Below are 26,997 nucleotides of genomic sequence, written 5' to 3'. Positions count from 1 at the left end.
GGTGGGAGCTCCGCCCTCAGCCCCGCCCAGGCCGGAGCCCCAAATTCCGGCGGGGGACTGGGGAGGTAGGGTAGGGCAAGGGAGGTTGAGAGCGCCGCTCCGGCGGGCGAGGAACGGGGCGCCGGGAGCGGAGAGGCCGGGGGCCGCCTGGGGTCCCGAAGCGTCAGGGTGGGTAGCCCAAGCGCGGTCGGGGGCGGCCCCGCGCGGCCCCGCCCCTCCAGGCCGGTGCCCGCCCCCCTGCGCGCCCCGCCCCCTCCTTCCCCGCAGCCCCCACCCCCAGTCCCGGCTCCTCAACACAAACTTTCCGTCCCGCTCGCTCCCTCCTCCGCGCCCGGCGCCTCCCGCTCCAGCCCGGCTCATTCCGCACATTCCGGTCAGCCCCCTCCCCACGACCCCCCTTCCCCGGCCCCCCTCTTCGCTCCCTCGGGCCCGGCGGAGCCGCCCGGCCGGAGCGCCCCCGCGAGATCGGACCAGGTAAGCCGGGCGGACGCCGGGAGGAGGCCCTGCTGGGAGAGGTGGTTTGGTTGGTTGGTTCTGGGTTGGGGGGGCACTCGAGGGGGGCTGGTTCCCAGAGCTATTGTCCAGCCTGAGCCGGAGCCCCGGATCTGGGTGCCGGGAAGTTTAGAGGAAAGGGGGGGAAGCCCTCCGGGAAGCCCCGCCCACCTCTCCCACCCCACCCCCATCCCCCCGCACCCCCCCGCGACCCGGACGAGTTGTTCGGGGGAGGTCGGGGAGCCGGGAGCTTGGCCCCGGTGCCATCGCCTGGCCCAACGTCCGCCTTTGGGGTGTCGAGGTCGGGGTCTGGGGGCCCGCACGGTCTGGGGGGCCTGCCACCGGGGAGCTCCCAGTCCCGGGCCCCGCCGCCCTTTGGACTCCCAGCTCGCGCTCTCTCGGAGCCCGCTGGGCCCCAGCTCCACGCAGGCCTCGGGCCCGGCCTCCCGGCGCCTAGGCCGGCTCCTGCGCGCGGTGCCCGCAGCCGCGCCGGGTCGTGGAGGGTGTCTGGCAGCAAAGCTGCGCGCCCTGGGCGTGTGCCCCCTGAGGGGCAGGGGCTTAAGTTCCCTCCAGTTCTGCCGCCTGCGTCGGGGTGGAGTTTTCGGAGTTCCAGCCCTGAGCTCTGTGAGCCTGGCTCTAAAGGGGGCTGGATTTGGGGCCTTCTCTTCGCCACGCTTCCTCAGAGCCCTAGTTTAGACTTCAGAGGGTTTGAAGACCGCTTGTCTCCTCTAACCCTAACCCCCCAACACTACCCCCACCATTGTCTGTCGTGCCCTTTACTCCTGCCTGGGGAAGGAAGGCCGGGAGTGCCTGTCTGCGTCTGGTTTCCAGCTTAGCCAGGCCGCACGGCAGTGTCATGGAGACCCCACTGTGTCACCTTTCCAGGAGAGGGGCCCTGATCCAGGGCTGAGAGAGTCTTTCTGAACAAGGGGGAATGAGGCGCTGGGGTAGGGCTTCTCAGGGGGCACCTCCTTCTGTGTCTTTACTCGCTCCAGGTAGAGGCAGAACCAGGTCAGGCCTGGACTTGTAGCCCAGGAGAGCAGGGGGTGGGGATGGGGGCTGGACACAGTTCAGAGGGGCTGGTGCGAGCCCACGGCGCCTCTGTATATCCGGCCTCCTGCAGCTGATTCTGTGTCCAAATGTTCCACCCCAGTGCTGGGGGCCAGGGCGCCTCCTTGGCCAGAATGCTGGGGGCAGCCTGGGGCAAGGAGGGAAATCTAAAGTTGCCAGAAGTTAGAGATTTGGGGGAATTAGGTATTCCTCCCTTCCAGATTCTTGTAGCTCCTTTTCCAAGACCTCCCCCCAGCGGTGCCACCACAGGACGTGGTTCTGTGGTCTTTCTGGATCCCTAAGAGATAAACAGATGTATTTTCTAGGACTAGGCTATATGGTGACAGTGACTTCAGGGGCCCTGGATGCCCCCTCCTCAGAGAGAGGCTGGGATCCAATGGGAGTCTCAACCTTGTGGGCCTTCCCCCACCACCATCCCCCCAGGGAGGGAACAATAATTAATGCTAATTAGCGCATTTGGGCAAGGGAATGGCTGAGTAGGATGGTCGGTGATTGGCAGGACAGAGGTGTGTGTGTGTGGGGGTGTGTGTGTGTGTGTGTGGGGGGGGGTGTGTGTGTGTGTGGGGGTGTGTGTGTGTGTGTGTGTGTGTGTGTCCTGGGCCCTGCTCCCACCCTCACCCTCAGGTTTGTAGACCTTGGTACATTCTGACAGTTGGGTAAATATTAAAACAAAAAGGAGACCTCTCAAACAGAGGAGGTCAAGAAATTAAGAGATGTGGCCCCAGCTGGGCCTTTAACCAGTTGTGTCATCCTGGTGGGCCTCAGTTTCCCTGTTTGGAATCCATGACTTCTCAGGTCCCTTTTCTCTGAGCTTCTCTCGGAGTCTCTGTCTCCTAATCAATCGGCCTTCCCTCTCTTCCCATCATGGAACCTGAACCTGGTGGGGCCTGGAGAGGTGAGTAGGTGACCCAGTGGTCTAAGAAGAAAGCGAGGGCTAACCAGGGGGTGACTGAGGGCAGCTAAGCCAGGTGAGAGTGGCTGCAAAGGTTACAGGCAGCAGGTATCAGGGGACAGGGAGGCCGGTGGAGTCCGGGGAACTGCCCTGGGAGGTGGCAGTGGGGTCTGTCAAGGCTGGGCAGGGTAAATGGTGTTCAGAGGCCGCCTGGATGGCCGACCCCTCTCCCGGATGCCTCTAGGGGCTCAGGGTGGAAGTTGGAAGGGAATGAAAGCTCCCAGTCCTGTCCACCTCCTCACTCAGGAAGGGAGAGGAGCCTAGGGGCCGGCTGACGGGGAGGACAGTGGGGGAGGGAGCTGGTGGTGCCAGGCCCCAGGGAGCCAGGGAGCCAAGAGGGCTCCCAATGCTGCAGCTTTCTGTGGAGGTGGCCAGGAGGTCGTAGTCTCTGCTTCCCACGTGGGCGCTGCAGGAGCTGTGGGGTCCGAGGGGTGGCCTTGAGGGTCCAGGTCTCCATGGCCCTCTGGGGCCACCCTGGGGCCATGGCAGGAGCTTCTCTGCTCAGAGCTGGGGTGGAGGCCAGCAGGTCACACTCGGCCCGGTCCCCGTGGCCTCGCCCTGCCCTCCCCTCCCCCCTGGTGTGCCAGCCTAGGGTGGTCTGCAGGAGAGGCCCTGCCCCTCCAGGGAGGACTGTGGAGGGGAGAGGGCTCTGCCTGTCCGCTCAGGGTCCCACAGGGGACTGGGGGCAGGAGCCAGAGAATTCTGTTGCTCTGCGAATCCCCAAAGCCTCGGCCCCTGAGGTTTCCTAGAGTGCTGATTGCTTCCTGTACGCCCTGCCAGGCCCGACAGGACAGGAAGTGATAGAGGGAAACGAGAGTGCCACTGTGTGTGCCGCTGGATGTGTGTGAGAGAGAGAGAAGCCGAGTGGGACACTCTGTGTGGGTGACGCTTGGGGGGTGGATGCAGGTGGGGGGAACTGGGTAAAACCCGTTTGTGTGTGTGACTGCATGTGAGAGCAACTGTATGCAACATTGTGACTTTGTAACATTCACGTGTGAGAGAAGCTATGATATTCTCAGTGTGTGACTGACACTGCAGGTACATGAGGGAAACTATGAATGATGTTCTTAGTGTGTGACTGACGCTGCGTGTGTGTGTGTGTGTGTGTGTGTGTATGTGTGTGTGTGTGAGGCTGTATGGCGGACCTATGTGTGTGAGGGGCCATCACATGGGGTACGTTTATGAAAGACACCGTCTGCTTGACCAGCGGTGTGAGCTCACACTCGTGTCTGGATGGGATTCCGATGCTCCAGTTGTGTGAGGGACATTGAGATTGTGTGATGCCGTGTGTGTCAGAAGCAGAATGAATGACACTCTGTGTGACGTATGTTGCTGTGGCATGCCTATGTATGGCGCAGTGTGAACAGCAAATGAGATGACCTTGGGTTTGTAGAAACTGATGGTCTGTGTGTGACTATGTATGACACCACGTATGAGAAAAGTTGTCACAACATGGTGTACATGTGTGTGTAAGGGGGAAACCGTTGTGACACGGTGGACTATATCCAGTGCAGCAGGCGTGTGCTGAGAAGCTGTGGCAACAGCTGAGTGTGAAATCAGGCGTGTGGGTGAGACTGAGCACGAGAAAGAAACTCCGCACATGGAGGGACGGTGCTATTTGTGGGGTGTGACTGAGACCGACTCTGTGGGTGGTCACATCTGAGATGATTTGCGACTGTGGGGCAGTGGAGGTGACATCCTTCAGGACTGTGGCATATATGGTGTGGTTTGCCATGTATGATGAATTTGGGGGACTGTGACCCCAATGCATGTGGTGTCTACGTGGAGGACCACAGAAAGAAAACTGTTGAAAACAAAGAAAGAATGGGACTTCCCTGGTGGTCCAGCAGTTAAGACTCCGCACTTCCAGTGCAGGGGGCACGGGTTCGATCCCTGGTCGGGGAACTAAGATCCCACGTGCCGTCAGCATGGCCAAAAAAAATACAAGGAAAAAAAAAAAACAAAGAAAGAATGTACTTAATGCCGCTGAAGTGTGCACTTAAAAACGATTAAAATGGTACATTTTTGATTACGTATATTTTATCACAATAAAAAAAGTTAAGAAAAAGAAATAAGGGAGATGCAGGTAACAGTGAATGTGCAGGACAGTGGCTGTGAAAAGGAGTGTGTGCGTTTGATAGAGAGGAGGCGCCCACGGAAAGCCTGTGTGTTTATAGACGACATTGACATTGTGACCTTCCTGAGGGGGCAACTGACTGAGGGACCAGTGGCAGCTCAGTGGGTGATCCAGAGTCCAAGGGGCCCTCTGACATGTTCACTGAGAACTGTGAAACCCAGTTTCACCCCTTGGCTGCATCCCCGCCCCCTCCAGCTTGGATCCCTGGCCTTCCTGGAGTGGGATGAGATGAGGAGACAGGACAGTCTCAGAGTGGGGGTGAAGGGAGGTGTGGGAAGTGGGCCCCTTCTCCCTGCAGGAGGTTTGAGGGCTCTGAGTCTCTTCCCTCCCTCCCTCCCTCCCTCCTACACTGCTGGAAGCAGGGGTGACAGTGAGGATGAGCCTTGGAGAGGGAAGCCTGGGGGGCTACCCTGCCCCATCTGCTCCCCGAGGAGCCCGCGCCCTAGGAGAGGGGGTGGGTGGGTGCAGAGACTGGATTCCCAAATTGGAAGCACATTAATAAGCTGGGGAGGGGTGGGGAGCCCCCCTTCACCTCCCTCCTAGTGGGCTCTGCAAATTGCTTCCTCCTGTAAAAATCTCAACCCTGCTCCAGGGAGGAGGGTACTCCATCTCCAGCCTGGCAGGGTGTGGTCACTTGGCAGGGTCCCTCAGGGGTCCTTGGCCTGCAGGTGTGGGAGGCAGACACCATCCCCATCCCGCCTGCCCTGCTCTCCCATCCCAACCAGAGCACGGCCAGTTCTAGGGTGGGAGCCTCTGGCAGCTGGAGAACAGCTGGCCCGCTGTGGGGGTGGGTGGGGAGGAAGGAGGGAAAAGCAGAGGGGGCGGGGAGGCTCCCTTAGCCCTCATCTACGCCTGCCCCATCCTCGCCCCCCTGGCTGGTCAGCCCAGCCCAGGTTTGGGGGCAGGGCATTCAGGATGAAACTGCTGATTTCACTAATCTTCCCACACTTTGAGTGATGTTCTCACTCAAAGTGAGAGCACTTTGAGGGCTGAAGTCCTGCAAGAGTGGACAGCTGCTGCCCGCTAGACCCAGCACAGTCACCGGGCTCAGTCCGACCTCTCCGCGGGGCTGGTGCCGGGGGAGGAGTGCGGGGTGCAGACACCTGCCTGGACTTGCCTTTTCTGTATCCCCCACCAGGCAGAAGCTCTGGGGGAGCCCAGGTTTCAAGCCCGTCCCTCCCCCTGCTTGAAAGGCCGTAGAGGGCTGGGTGGTCTGGAGGCTGCGGGGCCCTGGGGGTGAGGGCCTAGGGCCTCTGCAGCAGCCCCTGTGCTGGCCTCCACCCCTGGAGCTGTCCAGCCAGTTATTCCAGCAGGTCTGGCCCCAGGGTGGGGAGTGGGCAGCAAGGTGCCCCTTATCTCCCTCAGGGCCCTGAAGCCTGCTCACCCAGCCTCCTATCTCCTACCCGGCCACCACCCAGAGGCACCTTCTGACCTCAGAAGGCCCTGGGAGAGGGGAAGCGGGTGTGTGCTGGTCAGATTGAGGGTAAAGTTAGAGTGAGAACACAGGAGGTCCTTGGGCTGTGCAATACCAGGGAGATGGGAGGTCCTCCGAGAGGAGGGCTGGAGAGCAGATGGGCCGGGAGTGGGGACGTCCTGGATGCGGCCCTGTTGTGGTTGACCCCAGCCCTCAGCCCCCAGCAGTGGCTCCCCTGGTCACTCCTTCCCCCTAGGTCTGCCCCAGCCTCTGGGTCTTTCTGTCCGTGGCTCCCTCTCTCTCTCTCTCTCTTTCTTTTTCTCTCTCACCACCATCTGGTTTTCCCCTCCCTCACTGCCTGACTGTATCTGAGTTTAGTGATTTACCCCCTTCATTTGTGTGTCTCCATCTCCTCCGTCTTGGTCTCTGTCTTTCTGTCTCTGTTGGTCATAGTCACTCTCTCCCTCACTCTCTCCCCACTCCCCCCAATGTCTGTGGATCTCACTCTCTCCAGCACTCTACCTGTTCTGTATGTCTGTCTCTCTCTGGATCTCTGTCTCTGTCTCTCCCTCTGGGTCTCACTCCAAGATCCCCTCTCTGGGTCTCTGTTTTTGTCTCTCACTCTGTGACTGTCCTGTCTCTTTTGTCTGTTTTCTTGTCTGTCTGTCTCCTGCTCTCTTCACCCACCCCCAGACTCGCCCACACCGTGTCCCCCTTCCCCTCCTGTCTATCCCAAGCTCCACCCTCTTTGCCCCTCACTTGGGTCTTTCTCCCCCTTCTCCCATCCCTACTGGTGGTGCAGCCCAGCAACGCAGAGGTTCTAGACACCTGGGCCAGCGTCAACGAGCAGATGGGGGGCTGCCACCCCTGTCAACCCCTCTCTGTAAAGGGCAGATAAGACCCGACGCTGGGCTGGGGCTGCCTTCCCCTGGGGCCTGCCCTCTGACCCCAGGCAGCCCCCTCCACCACGCCTGAGTCCCGCATTGGCCTCAGTCCAGCCCTGCAGCTGGCTGAGGAACCCATAGCCTCCTCCCTGCCCCCCGCCTGAGTCCCAGTGGTTTGGGGTCTAAGGAGAGGAGGGTGGCCCACTCTCATCTCTGTCCTCATCCCACAGCAGTAACTCTGGGAAGGCCAGAGCAGCCAGTGCAGACTCCTTGCACTGACCTGCTGCTGAGTGATGTGGTAGGACAGAGACCCCAGTTCAGCCCCCAGCGGGGCTCAGCTGCCCGCCTGCCATTGCCCACGGGTGTGCCTCGGTCTGGGGGTACAAATATTCTTATTGGGGTGTCCGCTCGCGCACCCACGCAGCGTACTGCACACACGTGCTCCCGTGCATGGCTGTGCAGGGTGGGGGTCACCTGCGGGCCCCTGTGTGGGTGCCTCTCCCCGCAGGGGCGGTCCTGGAAAGTGAGTCTTGCATGTGCCTGTGAGCCAGCGGAAGGGACGGTGGTCCTGCTTCTCTCCTTGACTTGTCCTTGTGGCCGCCCCCTGGGCTCCCCTCCCCCTCACCAGCTGCCAGCAGTCCCAGCCAGGGGCCGCCGCCCCGCCCCCCCAGTCTGTCCCAGCTCCCAAGCACTGCTGTGTTCGCCATATTTGGCCACAGTGCTCCTGCGGGGGGCGGGGCGGGGCTGACATCACCCCGAGAAGGGGGGGCCACTCCCTGGATGAGGGGAGGCGGGCACAGACTTGGGGGAGGCAAGAAAGTTGCTTTGAAAAGTATGGGGCTGCCAGGGCCCCCCATGCGCCGGGCCCCTGCTGCTCTGAGGGAGGCCTCAGGAAAAGATCTGGGGGGAAATGGGTTGAGGACTCTGTTGGGAGGGGTCTTAGCTCATTGTAGTCCCTCTTCTGCCTCCCCTCTAACGCCCGCCTGTGGCACTGTCAGACTTGGGGCATGGGGGTGGGGCGGTGGCTTGCCTCCCAGCTAGCTCAGTATAGGCGCCGCTGTGTCCCCCGGCATCCCACCCCTCCCCCCGACTCTTATTACAAGAACTTGCCCTCAAGGGGTTGAGGAGGGGATGGGGATGAGGATACAGCTTGCCGGGGTGAGTAGAGGGGTGTGGCCCCTCTGACCCGTCAGGAGCATGGCTTCCTCTCTCCCTGGCTGCCCGCTGGTGTGGTGGTCTTGGAGGCCTCACAAGGAAGGGTTACAGTGGTCTGGGGGTCCTTGAAGTTGCTCCAGCCACCTGTGCTGAGGGGGACCGTGTGGTCTGGACCCCACTGGGCATTCTCAGGTGGTTGCCCTGACAGCTGAGCCTCCTTTCCCTCTGCAGATGGTGGGGCTTCTTACCTTGGTTAAGAGACTGAAGCTAGATTGCCTGTGTTCAGAACCCAGCTTTAGCACTTACTAGCTGTGTGTCCTTGGGCAAATTGCTTAACCTCTCTGTTCTTTGGTTTCCTCATCTGTAAAGTATAAGTAATAATAGTATCTACCTCATAGGTGATTGTGAGGATTAAATGAGTCAATGTGTGTAAAGTCCCAGACTAGTGCCTGCCATATGCAGGTGCTGTCATTCGTAGTAAAGTTAAATGTAAACTCTATATCCATCTGACATTCAGGCCCCCAGGCCCTCCCCATCCCATGCCACTAGCAACTACCTTCAAGCCTTCCAAAGCGAAGAGGTGGCCCCCACAGGGAAAATCCCCACCCATTTGGCAAGACCTGGATTCTTGCTTGAGGGGAAAGAAGTCTCTTCCCCAGCTTCTGATGGGGTCTCCCACTCTCCACCCTGCTCCCCCCTTTCCCTACAGCCCTGAGCAAAGTCCTGGGGTCTAGCCATCTGGGGCTCTGGGGCTCCCAGGACCCTGATACACATTGGACATGTGGTTCTGAGGCTGAAGGGGGCCGGGGGGTGAGCCTTAGGGCTGTGTGTGTTGGGGGACTGTCTGGGTGTGATCTACTTTAATAACCCAGCCTGGCCTGTGCAGGGAACTCAGAGTTTACAGAGCCCTGGCCCATCCACGATGTGGGCCAGGGCAGGGGCCAGTGTGTGGGTGGTTTATGGGCTGCTGTGGGGCCGGGAGGTGCAGGAACAGGAAGTGGGATGGAGGAGTGGGTGGGGTTGAGCAAGGCTGTCGGCCAGGCACCTTCTCAGCTGCTCCCTTACCAGCCAGTGTCGCTCCCGTCTCATGATTCCTGGGGCAGTTCCTGCCCTGAGTTTAGGTTCCTTGGCAGGGTTCTCATGAGTTATCTTTTGAGGAAGGCAAAACTGTACCCTTCCTGGGTCTGGGACCCTCCTCAGGCCACAGCGGGTCCTTGGCAGGATTGCACTGATGCTGGGGGGAGAATGAGGGGTGGGGGGGGGTCCCTGGTTGGGGATCCTGATGACAAGGAGGAAGAGATGGCAGAGCGAGAGCCAAGGAGCCCCTCTGAGAGCCGCAGAAGCACTGGGCCCTGCCCCTCGTGGTCCTCCTCTCCGCCCATCATGGTGCCTTTGGCAGCTGCATGGCCTTGTGAGCCTGTTTTCCTCATCTGAATAATGGGCATCACTCCTTGCCCTCCCTGCCTTAGTTTTGAGGATTGAATGAATATGAAAGTACTTTTTCCCCACAAAAGTACTGTGTAGGTATAAGGCATTGTTATTGTTGCTATTGATCAGCACCAGGCATCGTGGTTGGCACTTTGTCTGATCTCATTTCATTTTAACCCTCACAACCTCAAAGGAGACCTTTCCTTCGTTTTACAGGACTGAGGCTCAGAGAGGTGAAGTAACTCATCCAAGGTCACACAGCACTGACTAAATATAACCTCTGGTCGCCTCCACCCCACCCTGGAGTACCTGCCCCGGGGGTGGAGATTGCTGTGGTCTGGGAGGACCCTGCCCTAACCCCTCTGTGGTCTGGGAGGACCCTGCCCTAACCCCTCTGCGTCTGCCCCCCAGGCTCAGGCTGCCCAGTGGGCTCAGGCCCAGAGCCCAGAGCCCAGAGCAACCAGCACAATAGCGTCCAACAGCTGGAATGCCAGCAGCAGCCCCGGGGAGGCCCGGGAGGATGGGCCCGAGGGCCTGGACAAGGGGCTGGACAACGATGCGGAGGGTGTGTGGAGCCCGGACATCGAGCAGAGCTTCCAGGAGGCCCTGGCCATCTACCCACCCTGCGGCCGTCGCAAGATCATCCTGTCGGATGAGGGCAAGATGTACGGTGCGTGTGGGGAGGCACAGGGACCCTGGACTGGACTTGGGGAGGCGGTCCAGCCCTCCTCACCCCTCCCCCTGCTCTCTGCCCCCTCACCCAACCGGTTTGGCGAAGTCCTGGAGGCCGCCAGCCCTGAGGGCGGGCGGGTCTGGGCGTGCAAGCCTGTGTGTCTGGATCCTCCTCATAAACAGGCCAGGCTTGCCCCCTCCACCAGAGCGCAGCCCACACGCGACACCACCCCCGCCCCCGACCCCACCCCCGACTGCCCCTCCTCTCCTCGCCCCGGCCAGCCTGGAGGTTTCGGGGTGACTCAGTGGGCCCGGGAAACTGGGTCAATCCGGTGTGTTCCAGGCTGGGCCCAGGAGAGGGTCCCTCTCCTGGGAGGACGTGGGGGAGCCTGAGGGGTGAGACCTGGGGTGGGATCCCAGCAGAGAGCAGTGTTTCCCACTGGCGAGTTCCCTCCAGAGAACGGGGGTCGTGGAGAGGGGCCTGCAGAGTGGTGGGAGGCCCACACTGTGACAGGGCTTGCGTGGGGAAGGGCACTGGAGAGACAAGGGGACTCCCTCACTCCTCACACCCCCTCCCAAGTCTGCTGCTCTCCTGGCCCCTCTCTTTGCCACCTTGCCCACCTCCCACCTCCAGAAGGGAGCATCCACCCTGGTCCATCCCTGAGAGGGCTCTCCCAGGGCTGCATTTTGGGGATAACTCAACCCTTTGGGGCCTGACTCCTTGCCAGCTCCCTCCAACCCACCCCGACAGCCTATGGCGGGGTGAGGCAGGCCCTCAGCCTGCCCCCTCCCAGTGTCCAGCACCGTGGCGGGTGCAGGAGGGAGACAGCTGGGCTGCCCCGTGTCCCCTGCCCCACCGCCGTGCCACGCCCACCCCCAGCCCCAGAGCCCCACTCACGGGGCAGGCAGATGTTCCAGGGCGCCTTCCATAGGGCGGGGGCCGCCTGCCCCCACTGCTCCCTCCCAGATGGCTGGGGCAGCCCCACAGGGTATTTTTAGACAGGGCGGAGGGAGTGGGGTGGAGAGGGGCAGGCAGGAAGGGAGGAGCAGTGGGGCCAGTTCTGTCATGGAAGAGGAATTTGGAGAATGCGGTCCTTCTGGGGAGGCTATGGGGTTGGGGGGCAGGGGGCCTGAATTTGGGGGTAAGAAGTATACACGCTGAGGATGCTGACACATGCTTCACCGTGCGTCCCAAGCACCCCTCTTTACAGGGCCATGGCCCCTGGATGCCGGCCAGCCTCTGGGCCCCCAGAGGGTCCCTGGTGCTGAGCAGAGCCCACACCCCAAGTCTGACGGGCTGCACTGGGAGGGACAGACACTAGTAACCAGTGACATGGGGGGTGACAGGTTCAAGGACACAGTGACATGCTCAGTGACACATCTTGACCCAGGCTGTCAGTGTAGGAGATGTGTTGGAGACCATCTGGTCCTTCCTGCCCGTTTCACCAGAGAAGGGCAGGGACTTGTCCAGGGTCTCCCGGTGGCAAGGACAGCTAGGACAGGAACCCAGGCCAGAGTTCTTACAGATGCACAGAGGGACGCGTGCCCAGACATCTCCCTCTCTCTCTCTCTCTCTCTCTCTCTCTCTCTCTCTCTCTCTCTGTCACACACACGCACGCGCGCGCGTGCGCGAGCCCTTACCCTCGGAGGTTTGGAGCTGGTGACAGCACGGAGAGGAAGGAAGCACTGCCGGGGGCTGGGATGAGGGGCCCAGCTGTCCTGCAGCCCTTCGGCCACACCTGCCCCTGTCTGTCTCGCAGGGAAACCTGTCAGGCCGCCTGACATTGTTCCACCTCCTGCTCTGCTGCCCCTCCCCCAACAGCAGCCCCCCAGATCCTGGAGGCAGTGGGGGGAGCTCTGGGTCTTCCCCACCATCCTTCACCCACCCCGCTTGTGCCCCTTAGGTGGGGTGGAGCGAAGAGAGTGGGGAGAGAAAACAAGAGCAGCGTGTGCGGGAGGGGCCTGGTGTATTTCCAGCTGGTGGGGGGGTCTCCAGCCACCAGGGGTCCCCTTTGACCACTCCCCATTTTTTCCTGTCACCCCAATCTAGGCCGAAATGAGTTGATCGCACGGTATATTAAATTGAGGACAGGAAAGACTCGGACAAGAAAACAGGTAAAAGATGATTTACGCTGCGGCCCCTCTGCCCACACACACTCTCTCCCCTGCCTCTGTCAGCCCCTTCCAGGCCGAGCTATCCCATTGCCCTGCCCACCTCCTCAGAGCCACCCCCTCGCCCAGCGCACTTCCCTAGTTCCCTGACCGGGGATCGAACCCATGCCACCTGCATTGGGAGTGAGGAGTCTTAACCACTGCACCGCCAGGGAAGTCCCCACTGTCCTTTCTGACCCCCCTCCCAGACCTTTCATCCAGCGACCACAGATACGCCCCAGTGGGCAACTGTGGCAGCTGCATGTCACTGCCCTGAGTGGCTCACTGACCAGTCAGGGAGACAGACAGTTGGACAGGTGAGGGCAGAGCAGGGCAGCATGGCTGAGATCAGAGCATGTACTGTCAGACAAGCATTGAACCCAGACCAGGGAGGGGAAGGGAGGAGGGAGGGCTAGGAAGGCTTCCTGGAGGAGATGACACTCAAGATGTATTTTTAAGAAGGAAGAGGATTTAGCCAGGCAGGAAAAAGGAAGAGGATTCTTCCAGGCTGAGGAAGTTGACTATACAAATAGTAATTGTAAGTCCATTCAGAGCTGACTTTGTATTAATTTATTTAGTCCTCATAGCAACCTTATGAAGTAGGTACAGTAATTATCTCCATTTTACAGGTGAGAAAACCGAGGCACAGGGAAGTTAAGTAACTTCCTAAGGTCACTCCGCGGGTAGGTGGTGGATCCAGGATTCAACCCACTGGGCAGGAAAGAGCCTTCCGTTAGCAGTGTGGTGTGTGGAGGGAGGGGTGGGAGAAGCTGAGGGCTGTGAGAGATTGAGCTGGAGGCCGGAGGGACAGGTTTCCCTGGGGGCAGCTGGGGGCCATGGAAGGGAATAGATCAGGGAGTGGCGCGTGGCAGCTGTCAAGGCATCTTGTCTCTGGAACACCCGAGGCAGTGGATAGAGAGGACCAGGCCAAGGCAGGGACCTAGGTCAGCAGCGGTGGCCTGGGCAGCGGCAATGGTGAGAGTAGTGGTGGTAGGGATGGAAGAAACTGGTGATTTGGGAGACGACTGGGTGGCGGGAGAGAGGCAGGCTCTAGGCAGGGACCTGGAGAACCGAGGCCAGCTCTGGCCCTCAGCCCCCCAAACCTCCCTCTCTGGATGGGGTTTGGGCCTTGCACCCACCCCCGAGATCCTCACTGTCTCAAAGGAAGGTTCTGGGTCCACCCACCCAGTGCGGAAGTAGAAACGCTCCCTCATTGTTCAGGCCTTTATTAACCACTCTCCCTGGGCCAGCTCATGTTGTACAGCATTTATTCACTTAGCAAATCATTGAGCTACTACTATGTTCTCGGCACTAGGGATCCGGCGAGGAACTGGACAGACAAGGGCCCAGTTCCCTGGAGCCTGGGGCCACAGGAGGAATACTGCCTGATCAGCCCCCGGGTTCAAATACCTTGCTCCTATACCTGCGGGGAGGGGATGCCTCATCTCCAGCCTCTGTTCCTCAACCATTCAATAGCCGATATGTAGAACAGAGTGTATTTGTATAAGAATGTGCCGCTGCTGTTGCTATTATTATTACTGTAGTTATAAACAGAAAGCCATCCCAGGCACAGGAGGAGGGCACTGTCCCAGCGTGTCCTGCTTCACCCAAAAGACATGTTCGTAGGAATCTGTTTGTCAGAGCTGGAAGGGGCCCAGGGATCTTTAAGCGAGGCCCAGGGAGGGTAGCAGAGCCTCTTAATTCTGGGTCTAGCATCATACCTGCTCCTGGCCAGGTATCCCGAGAAGGCTTGGCTGTACGTTAACATTTTACAAACGAGCTGTCGGCAAGCTCAGGATTTTAAAAACCTCTGGCCTTTGTCATTTTGCAAGGGTGGCACTCCTCTAACTTTATTCTGTAGTAGAACTCTGATGTCTAATATCTCCTTAAAGGGGGTTCCTTCCTATGGTTGTGAGAACAAGGCATGTCTTTATGTGTCGCAAAGAGCAACCCGCTGACATGCAAGGTTTTTTGGTTGTTTTCATTTTACTCTCTGTTGAAAAAAAATGCAGTTTTCATTTTTTTTTTACAGCTACGTACAGCAGTTAGTAGCAAGTACAATGCCTCCCTATTGAAAACACAGCTAAATATTACATTAAGATTAAGTCCCATGTGACTTTCAGCTGTCACAGAGTTGACCATTTGGAGACAGTCTTCTGGGCTAAGGGTATATTGGTGGTGGCCAAGTGGGCTGTGGAGTCAGGCCACCTGGGTTCATCTGTGTGACCTTGGATAAGTTGCTTAACCTCTCTGTGCTTTGGTTTCATCATCTGTAAACTGGGAATAATATTAGTACCGACTTCTTAGCATTGCTGTAAAGGTCAGAGGAGTTGGTACATGTAAAGTGCTAGAAACAATAGTAGCTGTGCTCGGTAAACGTCAGTTATTGTCATGACGTGAAGTGATCGGGAATCTTGCCAGACATAGGTCTGAATCCTAGGCACCATGAGATGGCATAAGAAGCACCCGCCTAGGTTCTAACCAAGTAGCAGGGGGCTGCCTAGCATCGTGTACATAGTAACTTTTAGTCCATGATTAAAAAGAAAAGAAACTGTTTCTTTATGGAGATAAAAACAACTTGCAAAGAAAGCCAACAGCAATTGCTGATAATGAAAGTGTGAAGCAGCTTAGAGGATCCACCTGTTCCCTCGTGCTTGTTTCATGGGGAAAACAGTGACACTTAGGTTCTCTGAGGCTGTGGGCCAGATCCTTGACAAAGCCAAGGTCTGTTGTGCAAGCCCAGGGCGCACACATCCAGACCGTGACTAGCTCGGGTTTGCCAGGAGAGGGAGGCTTCAGGGAGGAGGAGCTGGAGAAGAAATGCAGTTAAAAGCACATACTGTGTACATAGAGATAGTGTACACTGCCATGTATTAGTCCGAGGAGAAGGAATGTGTACTGGGGGAGGAAGCTGCATGAACAAAGCAGGAGTCAGACCAGGCCAGGTTTCATAGGCCAGCAAGCTGGTGGGTTTCTCGGGAGGACTTAGGCAGTGGTACAGGGGAGACCTTTTGTAAAGGATTTTGGGCTTGATGTATAATCTGGTGGCCAGCAGGAGCATTATGGCCGTGGCTAGCCTCTGTGATGCCAATTAGAAAAAAAAGTGTCTCCTCTGAGGATACCAGTGAGAAAAAGTCACCCCTTTTTGGAAGAATACAAAGATGCTCTTCCTCTGTTTTTTACCAGTCATCTTTTATTGGATGTTAATTCTCAATTAGGATATGAAAGGATTCAGGGCTGCTGGGCAAAGGTCAGGAATGCAGAGTGTGCCCTTCACACTGAATGCAGAGTGTGCCCTTCACACCGGGACCTCTTCAATGGTACTTGCGTGGCCGCTTGTGTTTGAACCCCTTGTAAGAACAGCAGTAGTTGAAAAGCATGTAAGCTGCCAGCACCATAGAAAGCCCAGCGAAGCTCCCTTTCTTTACACTGACATACTTATTGTAATACTGGTAGTAACCTCTTTGAAATGCTCCAGCAATGCCTTTAGGGGTGAGATCCTGCATCAGTATCCAGCTTGGCAGCTCCCCTATTTTGACATCCAGGAGCTTCTCTTCCTTCAGTGGTATGACTGATGCCATCTTGGATTCCTGGGTCTCTCTTCCTCCACTTTAGATGCAGCCGTGCACCAGGGCACATAGCTTGGCCAGCAGAGCTTGGGCTGGATTTTAGCCCTCACTGGGCCAGGTGCTCTTATGCAGTGAACAATCTGTACAACTGTACATGGTGGTCCTGAAAGCCACGGTAGGCTCTTGATCAAGACAGGGCCAAAAGAGAGCAGAACTGGCAGGGCCAAGGTGTGTCTGCCCACAGGGGCCCCACGGTTGCCCCTCTTACATTTGGTCCCAGAGATGAGGGCTGGGATGCTCCTTGCCCGTGGCTACCCTGTGCTATGCCTCCTCACTGTCTGTGTTTTCCTCTCTGGCTGGGCGCGGGGCGGCCCCTAGGTGTCCAGCCATATACAGGTTCTAGCTCGGAAGAAGGTGCGGGAGTACCAGGTTGGCATCAAGGTACGTTGGGCGCCTGACTGGGGCCTCCAGCCCTTCCTCGGCCTCTCACTCACGGCGCCTCTACCACTTTCTCTGCACAGCTCAGGCCTCTGCCTTGGCTGGCTCTCTGGCCCCACTGTGCCTCTTTTCTGGCTGAAACTCTGTTCTTGCCTCTCCTGTTCTTTCTGTTCTTTTTCTCTTTCTCTCTCTCTCTCTCTCTCTCTCTACAGGTCTCTAGCCACTTGCAGGTTCTAGCCAGGCGGAAATCTCGGGAGATTCAGTCCAAGCTGAAGGTATGGGGTCCCCTGCCACTTGGCCTGGCCCTGCCCAGGCCTGATGCTGCTCTCTGACCCCAGCCTGGGACAGGGAGGAGCTCCCTGAGGAGCTATGGGGGGCAGCAGGGGGGTCTCAGAAAGACAAGCAGCAGAAGAAGCTCATTTGCCACTTCAGGCTACACAGGGCCAGAGCCCCTGGAGAGTAAGCAGGAACCCAAGGGGACAGTCAGCCCTACAGCGAGGGAGAGGAAGACCACCTGGGGGCCACTAAGGCCCACCTCTCTTCTTCTCCATTTTCCTTTTCTCCTTCCTCCTAACTGCTGCTTGCTAATTGCATGGGGACTCCAGGTGGGCAGGGAGGAGACACTGGTGGGGACTGGCGGGCATGGCCATTCCTTGTCTTGGACGCTCAATCCTGGCTGCTCTGTGGCTGAGGATCTCAGAGCCTTGGGTTCATGGCCCCGGCCCAGGTCAAGGCCCCTGTAGGCTGCATCTTCTTCTCCCTGCCCACAACTGCCCAGCAGACTGGGCCTCCCGCCCCAGTCCCCACACCTATAGCACAGTACACGTGGACAGACCCAAGGGGCCCCAGCTTGGTCCACCATCTAGATCTCCAGCCCCTCCGCCCTCATCCTACCCTTTCCAGGGCACGCACTCCCTCTAGGTGGCAGTGGGGCTGGGGGAGGGTCCACAGCTACCTCTGAGCTTCCCTGCACTCCTCAGGAACTGAGAGCCAGGTGGGCATTGAGAGGAGGATGGTGAAATGACATGTCCCCCCACCCCATCTGGCCCTCCTCTGTGTCTCTTCTAATCCATTCTCCTTCTCTTCCACAGGCCATGAACCTGGTAAGTAGCACTGCCCCTCCCCAGGGGGTGGGGGGCAATGGAAGGGAGAGCACCTAATATAGGATTTTCAAATTATGGATTGTGAAATCAATGTAATAGGCTTGCAAACAGAATTTTTAAAAAAATGCATTATAGGGACTTCCCTCATGGTCCAGTGGTAAAGAATCTGCCTTACAATGCAGGGGACATGGGTTCGATCCATGGTCAGGGAACTAAGATCCCACATGCCACGGGGCAAATAAGCCCACGCGCCACAACTACTGAGCTCGCACGCCTCAACTAGAGAGCCCACGTGCCACAAATTACAGAGCCCGCGCGCTCTGGAGCCCCTGCACCACAACTAAAGAAGAGAAAACCCGCGCGCCACAACTAGAGAGAAGCCTGTGTGCCGCAACTAAAGACCTGACGCGGCCAAAAATAAATAAATAATAAATCTTTTAAGAAATGGATTATAGTGGTTCTCAAACTTTCACATGCATGAGAATCACCTGGAGGGCTTACGAAGCCAGATGTCTCGGCCTCACCCTCAGAGTTTCAGATTCAGTAGGTCTGGGCTAGGGCCTGAGAATTTGATTTCTAACAAGCTTCCAGGTGATGCTGGTGCTGCTGGTCCGTGGACCATACTTTGAGAACCACTGATGCAATAGAAAATATGAGAGTGCATGACACACAAAATAAGCAAAATAAGGAGAACTGTTTTGGCTTATACTGGGTTATGGAGTAAAACAATTTCTTATTGTGGATTGTGATCAGAGGGGTGATGTACACAGGAGACGGCCTGGGGGGAGGCCCCTGAGGCAAGCCCCTGTCTTGTCTCTGGCCTGGCCTGGGGCTCACAAGGCTCCTCCCCTCCTCAGGACCAGGTCTCCAAGGACAAAGCCCTCCAGAGCATGGCGTCCATGTCCTCTGCCCAGATTGTCTCAGCCAGCGTCCTACAGAACAAGTTCAGCCCACCCTCCCCTCTGCCCCAGGCCGTCTTCTCCACTTCCTCTCGGGTACAGGGGCCCTGGGAAGTGGGACTGGGGTGAGGGAGTGCCTTTAGGGTGGGCCGGGGTGGGGGTCCTGGATACTGAGAGGCCCTGGGCTTCTTCCCATCTCTGCAGTTCTGGAGCAGCCCCCCTCTCCTGGGACAGCAGCCTGGACCCTCTCAGGAGTGAGTATGGTGGCACTTCCTTCCCACACCCTCTTCTTTCCCCTGGCAGCCACGCTGGACTTCCCCTCCCATCTGGGTTCCAGCAGCAGCTGAGCAAAGTCTTCGTTCAAAAATAGAGGGTTGGAGAGTGCCAGTTAAGAGAGCTAATGCATCTGTCTGTTCATTCATGTGTTTGTTCATTCATCAACCACTTGTCATCCATCTTACAATTATTTTTCACTCAGTTAATCTCTGAGTCAGTCTTTCATTCAACAAGTCAGGTAGTCAAGTATTCTTAGCTCCTTCAACCCTTAGATGACTTTCTTCCTAAGGCACGCCCTCAGTTTAATGAACAGCTCTGCAGGGTGGGTTTGAAATGCTGCATTAAATGTGCACATCAGTTGTGAGATGCAGCCAGACTTCATAAAGTTAAAACGTGAAGAAAACAAAAAGCTTGTGAGTTAGCTGGTCAGCATGCATTTCTGGGCCTCCACAGGAAGGCTTGGTGGCTTCCTATGTGGGGTCCCAGATGAGACCCACGTGACTGGGCCAGGCGGAAGGTGGGGAAGGGGGTGACCCTCTAACCAGCCCATGCTCCTGTCTGCAGCATCAAGCCCTTTGCACAGCCAGCCTACCCTGTCCAGCCACCCCTGCCACCGACGCTCAGCAGTAAGTTCCCTGCACAAGGTAGCCACCACCTCTCCCTCCCTCAGCAGCTGCACCTCCGCTCAGAAGAGCTGGGGCCAGACTCGTGTGTGTGCACATGTGCGTGTGCGCGTGTGTGTGTGAGTGCGTGTGTGCGCGCGCGGGCTGGGAGGGAGGAGTGGCTGGCATCTGTAGGGGATTGGGACAGGCCAGGAATAGCCCCCTTACCTTTCACAATGTTGCTTCCAGAACTCTGCTACAAGTACACACCACTAAAGGTGTTAAATTGATATGTGTATGTATATATAATTCCTTCAAGGGAAATACACCAAAATCTTCAGAGTTTTACTTTCGCTAGGCGTTAAGATTCTGGGTAATTTTTATTTTTACGTTTTTCACTTGTCTATATTTTCTGTTTGGACACACATTAATAGTGACATGAGGGAAAATCCACTGATGTACACTATTAGGGCCACCGTACACGGTGCTGCAGGCTGTGCACTGCACAAGGACACCTGGCAGGGGAGTCAAAATCCAGGCCGTGTTCCCGTCCAAAAGGGGCACCATTCTCCAGCTCGCACACAGGCTCTGTGCGGGGGTGGGGGGCGGCTCTGTGTGTAGCCGCACACCCGCCCGTGCAGACGAGGGTCCGTCTCCTCCTCCCAGGTTATGAGCCCCTGGCCCCGCTCCCCTCAGCTGCTGCCTCTGTGCCCGTGTGGCAGGACCGCACCATCGCCTCCTCCCGGCTGCGGCTCCTTGAATATTCCGCCTTCATGGAGGTGCAGCGCGACCCTGACACGGTAACGTAGGGGGTGGGGCAGGGGCTGTGCGGTCCAGGGTCACGGGGTTGGGAGGCCATAGGCCAGGTCTGTTCCCTTGCAGCCCCCCGCTCCCCCTGGGCCTGCACACTCTCGAGCTCTCCTGACCCTGTACTGGGCCCTCCCCACAGTACAGCAAACACCTGTTTGTGCACATCGGCCAGACGAACCCCGCCTTCTCAGACCCGCCCCTGGAGGCGGTGGATGTGCGTCAGATCTACGACAAGTTTCCCGAGAAGAAGGGTGGCCTGAAGGAGCTCTATGAGAAGGGGCCCCCTAACGCCTTCTTCCTCGTCAAGTTCTGGGTGAGCTGCCCTGGTCCCTCTATGCTCCCAAGGGTCCCCCCACACGTGCGGTGCACCCAGGCCTACCCTACCGACCCCCTCTCCCCGGGCCTGTGGGCACTGTGCGGGCTATGCCCCCAGCCCCAGGGCGGGACGCCTCCCTGGGCCTCGCGCAGCACCTTAGGCCGCCCCGCCCCCTCCTCCAGGCCGACCTCAACAGCACCATCCAGGAGGGCCCGGGCGCTTTCTATGGGGTCAGCTCCCAGTACAGCTCGGCCGACAGCATGACTATCAGCGTCTCCACCAAGGTGTGCTCCTTTGGCAAGCAGGTGGTGGAGAAGGTGGAGGTGAGTGGGGGCCCGGGGGGCGGGGCGGGGGCGGGGGGCGGGCCAGCCGAGCGACGCCTGACCCCAGCTTCCGCAGACCGAGTACGCCAGGCTGGAGAATGGGCGCTTCGTGTACCGCATCCACCGCTCACCCATGTGCGAGTACATGATCAACTTCATCCACAAGCTCAAGCACCTGCCCGAAAAGTATATGATGAACAGCGTCCTGGAGAACTTCACCATCCTGCAGGTGTGGAGGTGGCGGGGGGGAGAGGGCGGCATGGGGGTCATGGGAGCACCCCAGGCACAGGGGCCTCGAAGCAGGGGTGGCCAGACCCATTCCTCAGAGGAGGAGACCGAGCCCCAGAAAGGAGAAGGCTCTGCTCAGCCCGCACGCCCCATGGCCCTGTGCCGCCTGACCTCCCGCATCTTCCTACCCGGCCCCCAGGTGGTCACGAGCCGGGACTCCCAGGAGACCTTGCTCGTCATTGCTTTCGTCTTTGAAGTCTCCACCAGCGAGCACGGGGCCCAGCACCACGTCTACAAACTTGTCAAAGACTAGGGTGCCCTCCGCCCCCACCACCACAATCCAGGACGAGCGTCTTCTCCACACACCTGCCTGGCACCCCTAGGGGTCCAGGACTGAGGACTCATCCACCCGCCAGGCCTCAGGCCCAGGACCCAGGAGGCCTCCCCATCTACCCTGCACACACACTCCCTGCCACTGTTCTGCGCTTTAACTGAGGGAGAAGAGAGGAGGGCTCAGCGGCGGTGACGCGGACCACTGTACCCAGCTCTGCCCAGCCTCGAAAGACTGGGAGGACACCTTCGAGCTCAGGCACGCGTGGCCGCTGGCCCCTCGGGACTGTGACGGGCGGGTGAGGGCAGAATGGAGACCAAGGGAACCGGAGTGCGGAGGCCCCAGAAGGGGAGTGTCAAGTTGGGGTCAAGTTGAGAAGAAGAGAGAGGAGCCCACACTTTCTGTGCGCCTGCTGTGTGCCAGGCCTCGTGCAGGCCCCCAAGTGCCTTGTGCCATCCTCAGACCCTGCAGGGCAAGCGTGGGACTCGGTATCTCAGTGGAGGGACCTGTGGGAGGGGTGGGCGGAGTTGGAGTCCTCGCCCGGCGCTGCCTGTCCTAGAGCCCAGGTTGATGCTACCTCCCTGGAGTGGGGGCAGGTCTGCACTGAGAGGCCAGCTGGCTGGATTGGGGGCCCGAACAGACCACCTCCTTCCAGAGCACGGGGGGCTCCTGTGCGGCCCTCAGAGCTGCCTGACCCGGGTCCGGTCCCGAGCCATCCAGCAGCCTCCCGATGGGCGAAGGCTTCCCGGGGCAGGCCCGGGCCCGAAGCAGGCTGGAGGGTCAGGTGGAAGGACGGAGTCCCAGCCCCTGGGCAGGCCACTGGCCCAGGGACAAGGGGTAGCGGAAGAGTTTGGCATTTTCTCTTGCCTAAGACTTGCGTCTGGTGGTGAACCCTCAGGGGGCACCTGTCCCTTCTGTCTTCCCCACGTCAGTCTCTCTGGCCTGGAGCAGCTCCCCACACCCAGTCCTGGGACTGAAGGTTGACCCTTCCCGGGCAGCCCCTTGTCAACACCCAGGCTCCTCCGCCCCCAGCCCCGTCCTCCCGCTGCCTGTGGGTATTTATGAGTTTCGTATGAAGTACTGTGCCCCTTCCTCCCCGCGCCCGGCCGCCCCTGAGCTTCCTGAAGGTCCTCACAGTTTGCATATCGCTCAGGCCACCTCCAAACCCAACCTAGGTTTTATAATGTATATTATATATTTGTTGTGTATTTTTTAAATCCAGCTGTGATGGGTTATATCATAAATGTGGCGCAAGGCTGGCGCAGGGGCCCTCAAGGCCCAGCTCCTGCTTAAAAAAAAAAAATTAAAGTTATTTGTTTGTGGGTTAGTCGTGTGACCAGTTGTGTGCCAGACCTCTGGGTTTGGACAGCTTCGGGCGGGCACTCCTCGTGGGTCAGGTCCTGGTGTGTCACCCCACCCCACCCCGTCTCTGCTGGGGGGCCCCAAGCGCTACCCCCACTCAAAATAGACAGGATTTGGGAATTCCCTGGTGGTCCAGTGGTTAGGACTCCGCGCTTTCACTGCCGAGGGCCCGGGTTGGATCCCTGGTTGGGGAACTAAGATCCCGTAAGCCGAGCAGCACGGCCAAAAAAAAGAAAAAATAGGATTCAAGGGTCTTGTGAAAGCTTTGCCAACTCCAACCTTTCTCCCACCCCTCCTGCCGTGAGTTGAGCACTGAAGTGTGGCCAGCACTGGCCTGAGCCTTATGTTGCCTTGTCTCTTTAAGTGAAGTGACTTGCCCCAGGTGACTTCAATACTGAGATGGGCCCCCTGTTAAATCCCCACAGTCCACAGTGGCTACTACTGGTTCTCACCGCCCCATCCTCACTCCACACATGAGGAAAGAGCCTCAAGGAGGTGAGTGCTCCCAAAGTGGATGGCTGCTAGCGGGGGCAGGGCGGGGCGGGGCAGGGGGCGGGGGAAGCTGGACCCCAACCTGCCCCTGTCTGCCTGGGAAAACCTCTCCCCTCTGAGCTGTCCTGTGCTCACACGGCCGGGACCACAGAGTAGAGAGTGGGGGACAGTGTCCTCAGTGGACATGGGTTGTTTATCAGAAATTCAAATTTAACTGGGCATCCTGTATTTTCATTTGCTGAATCTGGCAACCCTACTCTAGAATCTTGTCTTCTAGATCATTCTGGTCCAACCTCCAATTTTGCAGATGGGGAAACAGAAGAGGTTAAATGCTCTTCTCACTCAGCTGTCAGTGGTAACACCAGGATTTGAACCTGGTCTTCTGCCTTTAAGCTCAGGCACTTGGTATACTATTAAATAATAAGGCGGCCTTTTGTCTTGGTCCACTGCATTGGAGGGACCCAAGACTGTTGCTTGCAGGATGGGGAGCGTGCCTGGAGCCCCAACCAGGTGGGAGGGGGTCTTGGAGATAGAAATGGTTTATGAAAGACCCACCATGTGCTAGGCCTAGGGCTGGATGCAAAATCCAGTCTCTACTAATAGGTGATTGTATCTGTTGGGTGCTTGAATCATCATCACGTGGGTTGCCTTCATGCTCCTGGAGTAAACAGCCTCCAGGTGATTTCTATTAGAATAATGTAGGTCTCAGGCAGAAATATCAAGAAGTGAAATATGGCTGGCCTCCTCACTTGCCACCCCCCACCCCCATATACGAATGTAACAGATACAGGGGCACAGGGGCGGGTGATAACTACATAGTTTTGAGGTCTCAAAATAGGGAAGGAACCAGGATAAGAAGGTGGGTCCTGTGAGCCCAAAGCTCAGGGCTCTCTCCTGGAAGTGGCTCTCCCTGACCAGGGTTCTGTGGAAAGCTGTAAGAAAAGGCCAAGAAAGCAGGGGCCCAAAGAAGAGGCCGGTAGTTAGTTCTCTTTCCTGCCCCTCTTGTTTCTGATGTCCCTAGGGAAGATGGAGGCGGGCCATCATTTTGCCAATTCCACGGTCAAAGCCTGAGCAGTCCTGGGGTTTCATGGGGGCTCCTTATTTCCTTTTAGTACAAATGCTGGAGAACTGGGGCTTCCCAGATATCTGAACCCTGAATTCTAACTCAGATGCACACTAAGCTTTAGTCTAAAGTCTAAAATCATCTTAGAGGCTGAGGTTTAAGATAGCTCAACCCTCATTTATAATCGAATCAGTCTGCCACCACACGTGTTCTCCGTTGTTTGCTTTGCTTTCCCATTCTGCCTCCTGCTTTTTCCTTTCGTCTCTATCATGGCCACGGGCCTCTGGAGCGCAGGCACCACGGCTCTAAACAGCTTCTGGGCAGGCCAGCAGAAGGTAGTGAGTCATATTGGTTTAATAGAGTTGTTAGTTTTTAAGTACTCCTACCCCAATACATAAGGCATAGATTTATAAAGTGGAGTGGGTTTAATTTTTAAATTCAGGTGATGCAAATCAATAACCCAGTAAGACTCAAGTTCCCAAGTATTTCTAAAACATTCCCATCGTTTCCAAAACTATTTTTAAGGATTTCAATCCTTGGCTTTTTTCAAACAGGAGGGTGTGACTGATTCTGAAGGCACCTTGTTCTCCCCACTCATCACCATTAATGAGATAGATGACCTTGGGATGGCCTCCATTCAATCTGTCCTAAACCCAACCAAGGCAGACAAGCAGGGACTTGTGTGCCAGCCCTGGTACACACGTGTATGCAACTATACCTAACTGCCATTTTACAACTGCTGTTTAACTGAGTACTAAGTGCCTGGCACTGTGCAAAGCACGTCATGCTTTTAGTAGGTACCATCATCAGCTGCACTTTCAGATGAGTTTTCTGGAAGTTAAGAGGCTGGCTCAGCAGGCTCCCACAGCTCCTGAGTGGCAGAGCTGGGATTCACTCAGGCCCTGGGGGTGCCTCAGCCCACAGGCAACCACCTGGCTGGTCTTCTTGCACCCAAGAAATTTGTATGCACAGTGTCATGGGAACCTCCCCTGTGAAACCCTTGCTCCACCGTGACGCTGCTCATTGATAGCACAGCTGCTGGTGCAAACAATTGTCTTTCTGGCTTCTAGAAGTGGTTTGCTTTTATCTCACAGGGCTTGTGATCATTATGGCTCTCAGGGTTGGCCACCAAATGTGCACTGGGGCCCACCTTAGCAAGCATGTGAGGCCTGCTTGTTTGCCTTCACCTAATGGTTCTCACGTCTTTTATTTTCTCTTGCTGTACTCAGCTTTGTAAGACAGGATATAAAATGTAACTCACTTGTCAATTACTTTTTATATTATATTCCTCTAGTCATCAAATCACAAGTTTTCCTGCCTTATTTGAGGTGTTGCCTTTCTCCTTCTGATTACAAAAATCATAGAACTTCAGAAAATCCCCTAAATCACATAACTCCCAGCTTTGAATGTGGTCAACATCAGTATGTAAGCTTCCAATCACTTTAACTAGGCATAAAGTTTTTTCCTTTCAGTAAAATTGGATCCTAACTAGTTTCACAGCCAGCTTTTCCCCCTCCTTACCTATTGGGAACATTGTTCAACAAGCCTAGGTATTTCATTACTCCTAACTGTGGTTATATTACCAGAGGAGCAAGTTAGGCCTATCACCTTGAGAACCAAAATTCTCTGCTCATCACAAGATTAGCTATTTTACCTGCAGTTATAACTTGAAGGCTAAAATGACAAATCTTTTGGTGAATACCTTGTGCTCTTCACCATTCAAATACAGATAAAGCTTGTTTTGAGAAGGTGCAGCATTTTTATTTATGCTTTGATTAGCCTTTCAGCTCTAGTTCCTTTATTTACCAAAGTTAAATGAGGCAGATTAAAGTCAAAGGTTAGGGACTTCCCTGGTGCTTCAGTGGCTAAGACTCTGCACTCCCAATGCAGGGGGACCGGGTTGGATCCCTGGTCAGGCAACTAGATCCCTCATACCACAACTAAGAGCTCCATGCTACAACCAAAGATCCAGCGTACGGCAACTAAGACCCGGCACAGCCAAATAAATATTTTAAAAAATAAAGTCAAAGGTTAAATCACAGGTATTTCCCACCACACCAGAGCCACCTTTCCAGTGCTGGGTGCTGGAGGCAAGAACTGCAACAGGAAGTTCCTCAGGCCAGGGAGGGGGCCTAGAAGTTTCCACAGGCAGATTCCACCCATTTGCCAAATTCCCCTAGACAACAGGGACCCTAGATCAGAGTATCATCAGGTCTTCTAATTTTTCTTCCTAAATATCTTACCTAGTAAATCACTACCCCCCAACGTAGGGGTACTCAATTTGTGGGTCAAGAAAGCAAATACTAGACCAGTTTCTCAGGGTATGTGGACCACTCTAGTTAGAAGCATCTAGGAAGCCAATCCCAGGCTCACCAAACCCCAATCTCCATTTGTTAACTACCTGGGGATTCCTACAGACCAAGACCCCAAATGATTTCAAGGGATCAAAAAGCCCTCCAAACAAAAAGCCCATGTTAAGAACTGCTGGCATATAGGCCATAGGTTAAACATACTGCCAAGGAAGGGCCAAGTCAGTGTCCTCAATGTGAAGGTTCTAACCCCCCCTTTCCACTAGTAACAAGCAGCAGCAGTACAGGCTGGGGTAATGGCCCCGATCTGCTCTTCTCAGGGTTATTTGGAAAAACTTCAGCCCTGATTAGCAGCCCTATTAGTATCCAGGAGATCTGAATAAGACTCCATGCTTTTGAGGGCAGAAAGAATGCCCTGCCTTGTTTGCAGTAAATGACTACCCATCACTGGCTCATCGGTGCAGTGCAAGGTCAGTTCACAACGCACCCCCCCGCTTCCCGAAGCCACAGGAGACGGTGG

The 26,997-nt window shown here is 56.7% G+C and overlaps 1 protein-coding gene and 1 pseudogene across 4 annotated transcripts; one reads left to right on the top strand and one right to left on the bottom strand.

Annotated features, from left to right (window-relative positions):
- The first annotated feature begins 10,069 nt into the window (after window positions 1-10,069).
- TEAD3 (TEA domain transcription factor 3) lies at window positions 10,070-22,578 on the top strand. Of its 3 annotated transcripts, none has more exons than XM_082345119.1 (13): window positions 10,070-10,203; window positions 12,256-12,320; window positions 16,304-16,366; window positions 16,576-16,638; window positions 17,455-17,466; window positions 18,324-18,461; window positions 18,570-18,619; window positions 19,206-19,267; window positions 19,940-20,043; window positions 20,193-20,366; window positions 20,552-20,692; window positions 20,769-20,921; window positions 21,120-22,578. In XM_082345119.1, the coding sequence occupies exons 1-13, from the start codon at window positions 10,197-10,199 to the stop codon at window positions 21,231-21,233; spliced, it is 1,146 nt and encodes a 381-aa protein (XP_082201245.1). In that variant the 5' UTR covers window positions 10,070-10,196; the 3' UTR covers window positions 21,234-22,578. The 3 variants fall into 3 exon arrangements, with proteins under 3 accessions (XP_082201245.1, XP_082201244.1, XP_082201246.1); XM_082345118.1 differs by having other exon boundaries at window positions 19,910-20,043; XM_082345120.1 differs by lacking the exon at window positions 16,576-16,638 and having other exon boundaries at window positions 19,910-20,043.
- Window positions 12,211-16,297, bottom strand: LOC309607054 (ATP synthase subunit f, mitochondrial pseudogene; annotated as a pseudogene). The gene has a single exon. The product of its transcript is annotated as an ATP synthase subunit f, mitochondrial pseudogene (transcript).
- Window positions 22,579-26,997: the final 4,419 nt, after the last annotated feature.

The sequence above is a fragment of the Balaenoptera borealis genome (genome assembly GCF_965194805.1).
Source record: "Balaenoptera borealis genome assembly, chromosome: 12".
In the NCBI taxonomy this organism is placed as follows: Eukaryota; Metazoa; Chordata; class Mammalia; order Artiodactyla; family Balaenopteridae; genus Balaenoptera; species Balaenoptera borealis.
Note: the sequence above shows the minus strand (reverse complement) of the source record. Positions and strands in the feature narration are given on the sequence as shown.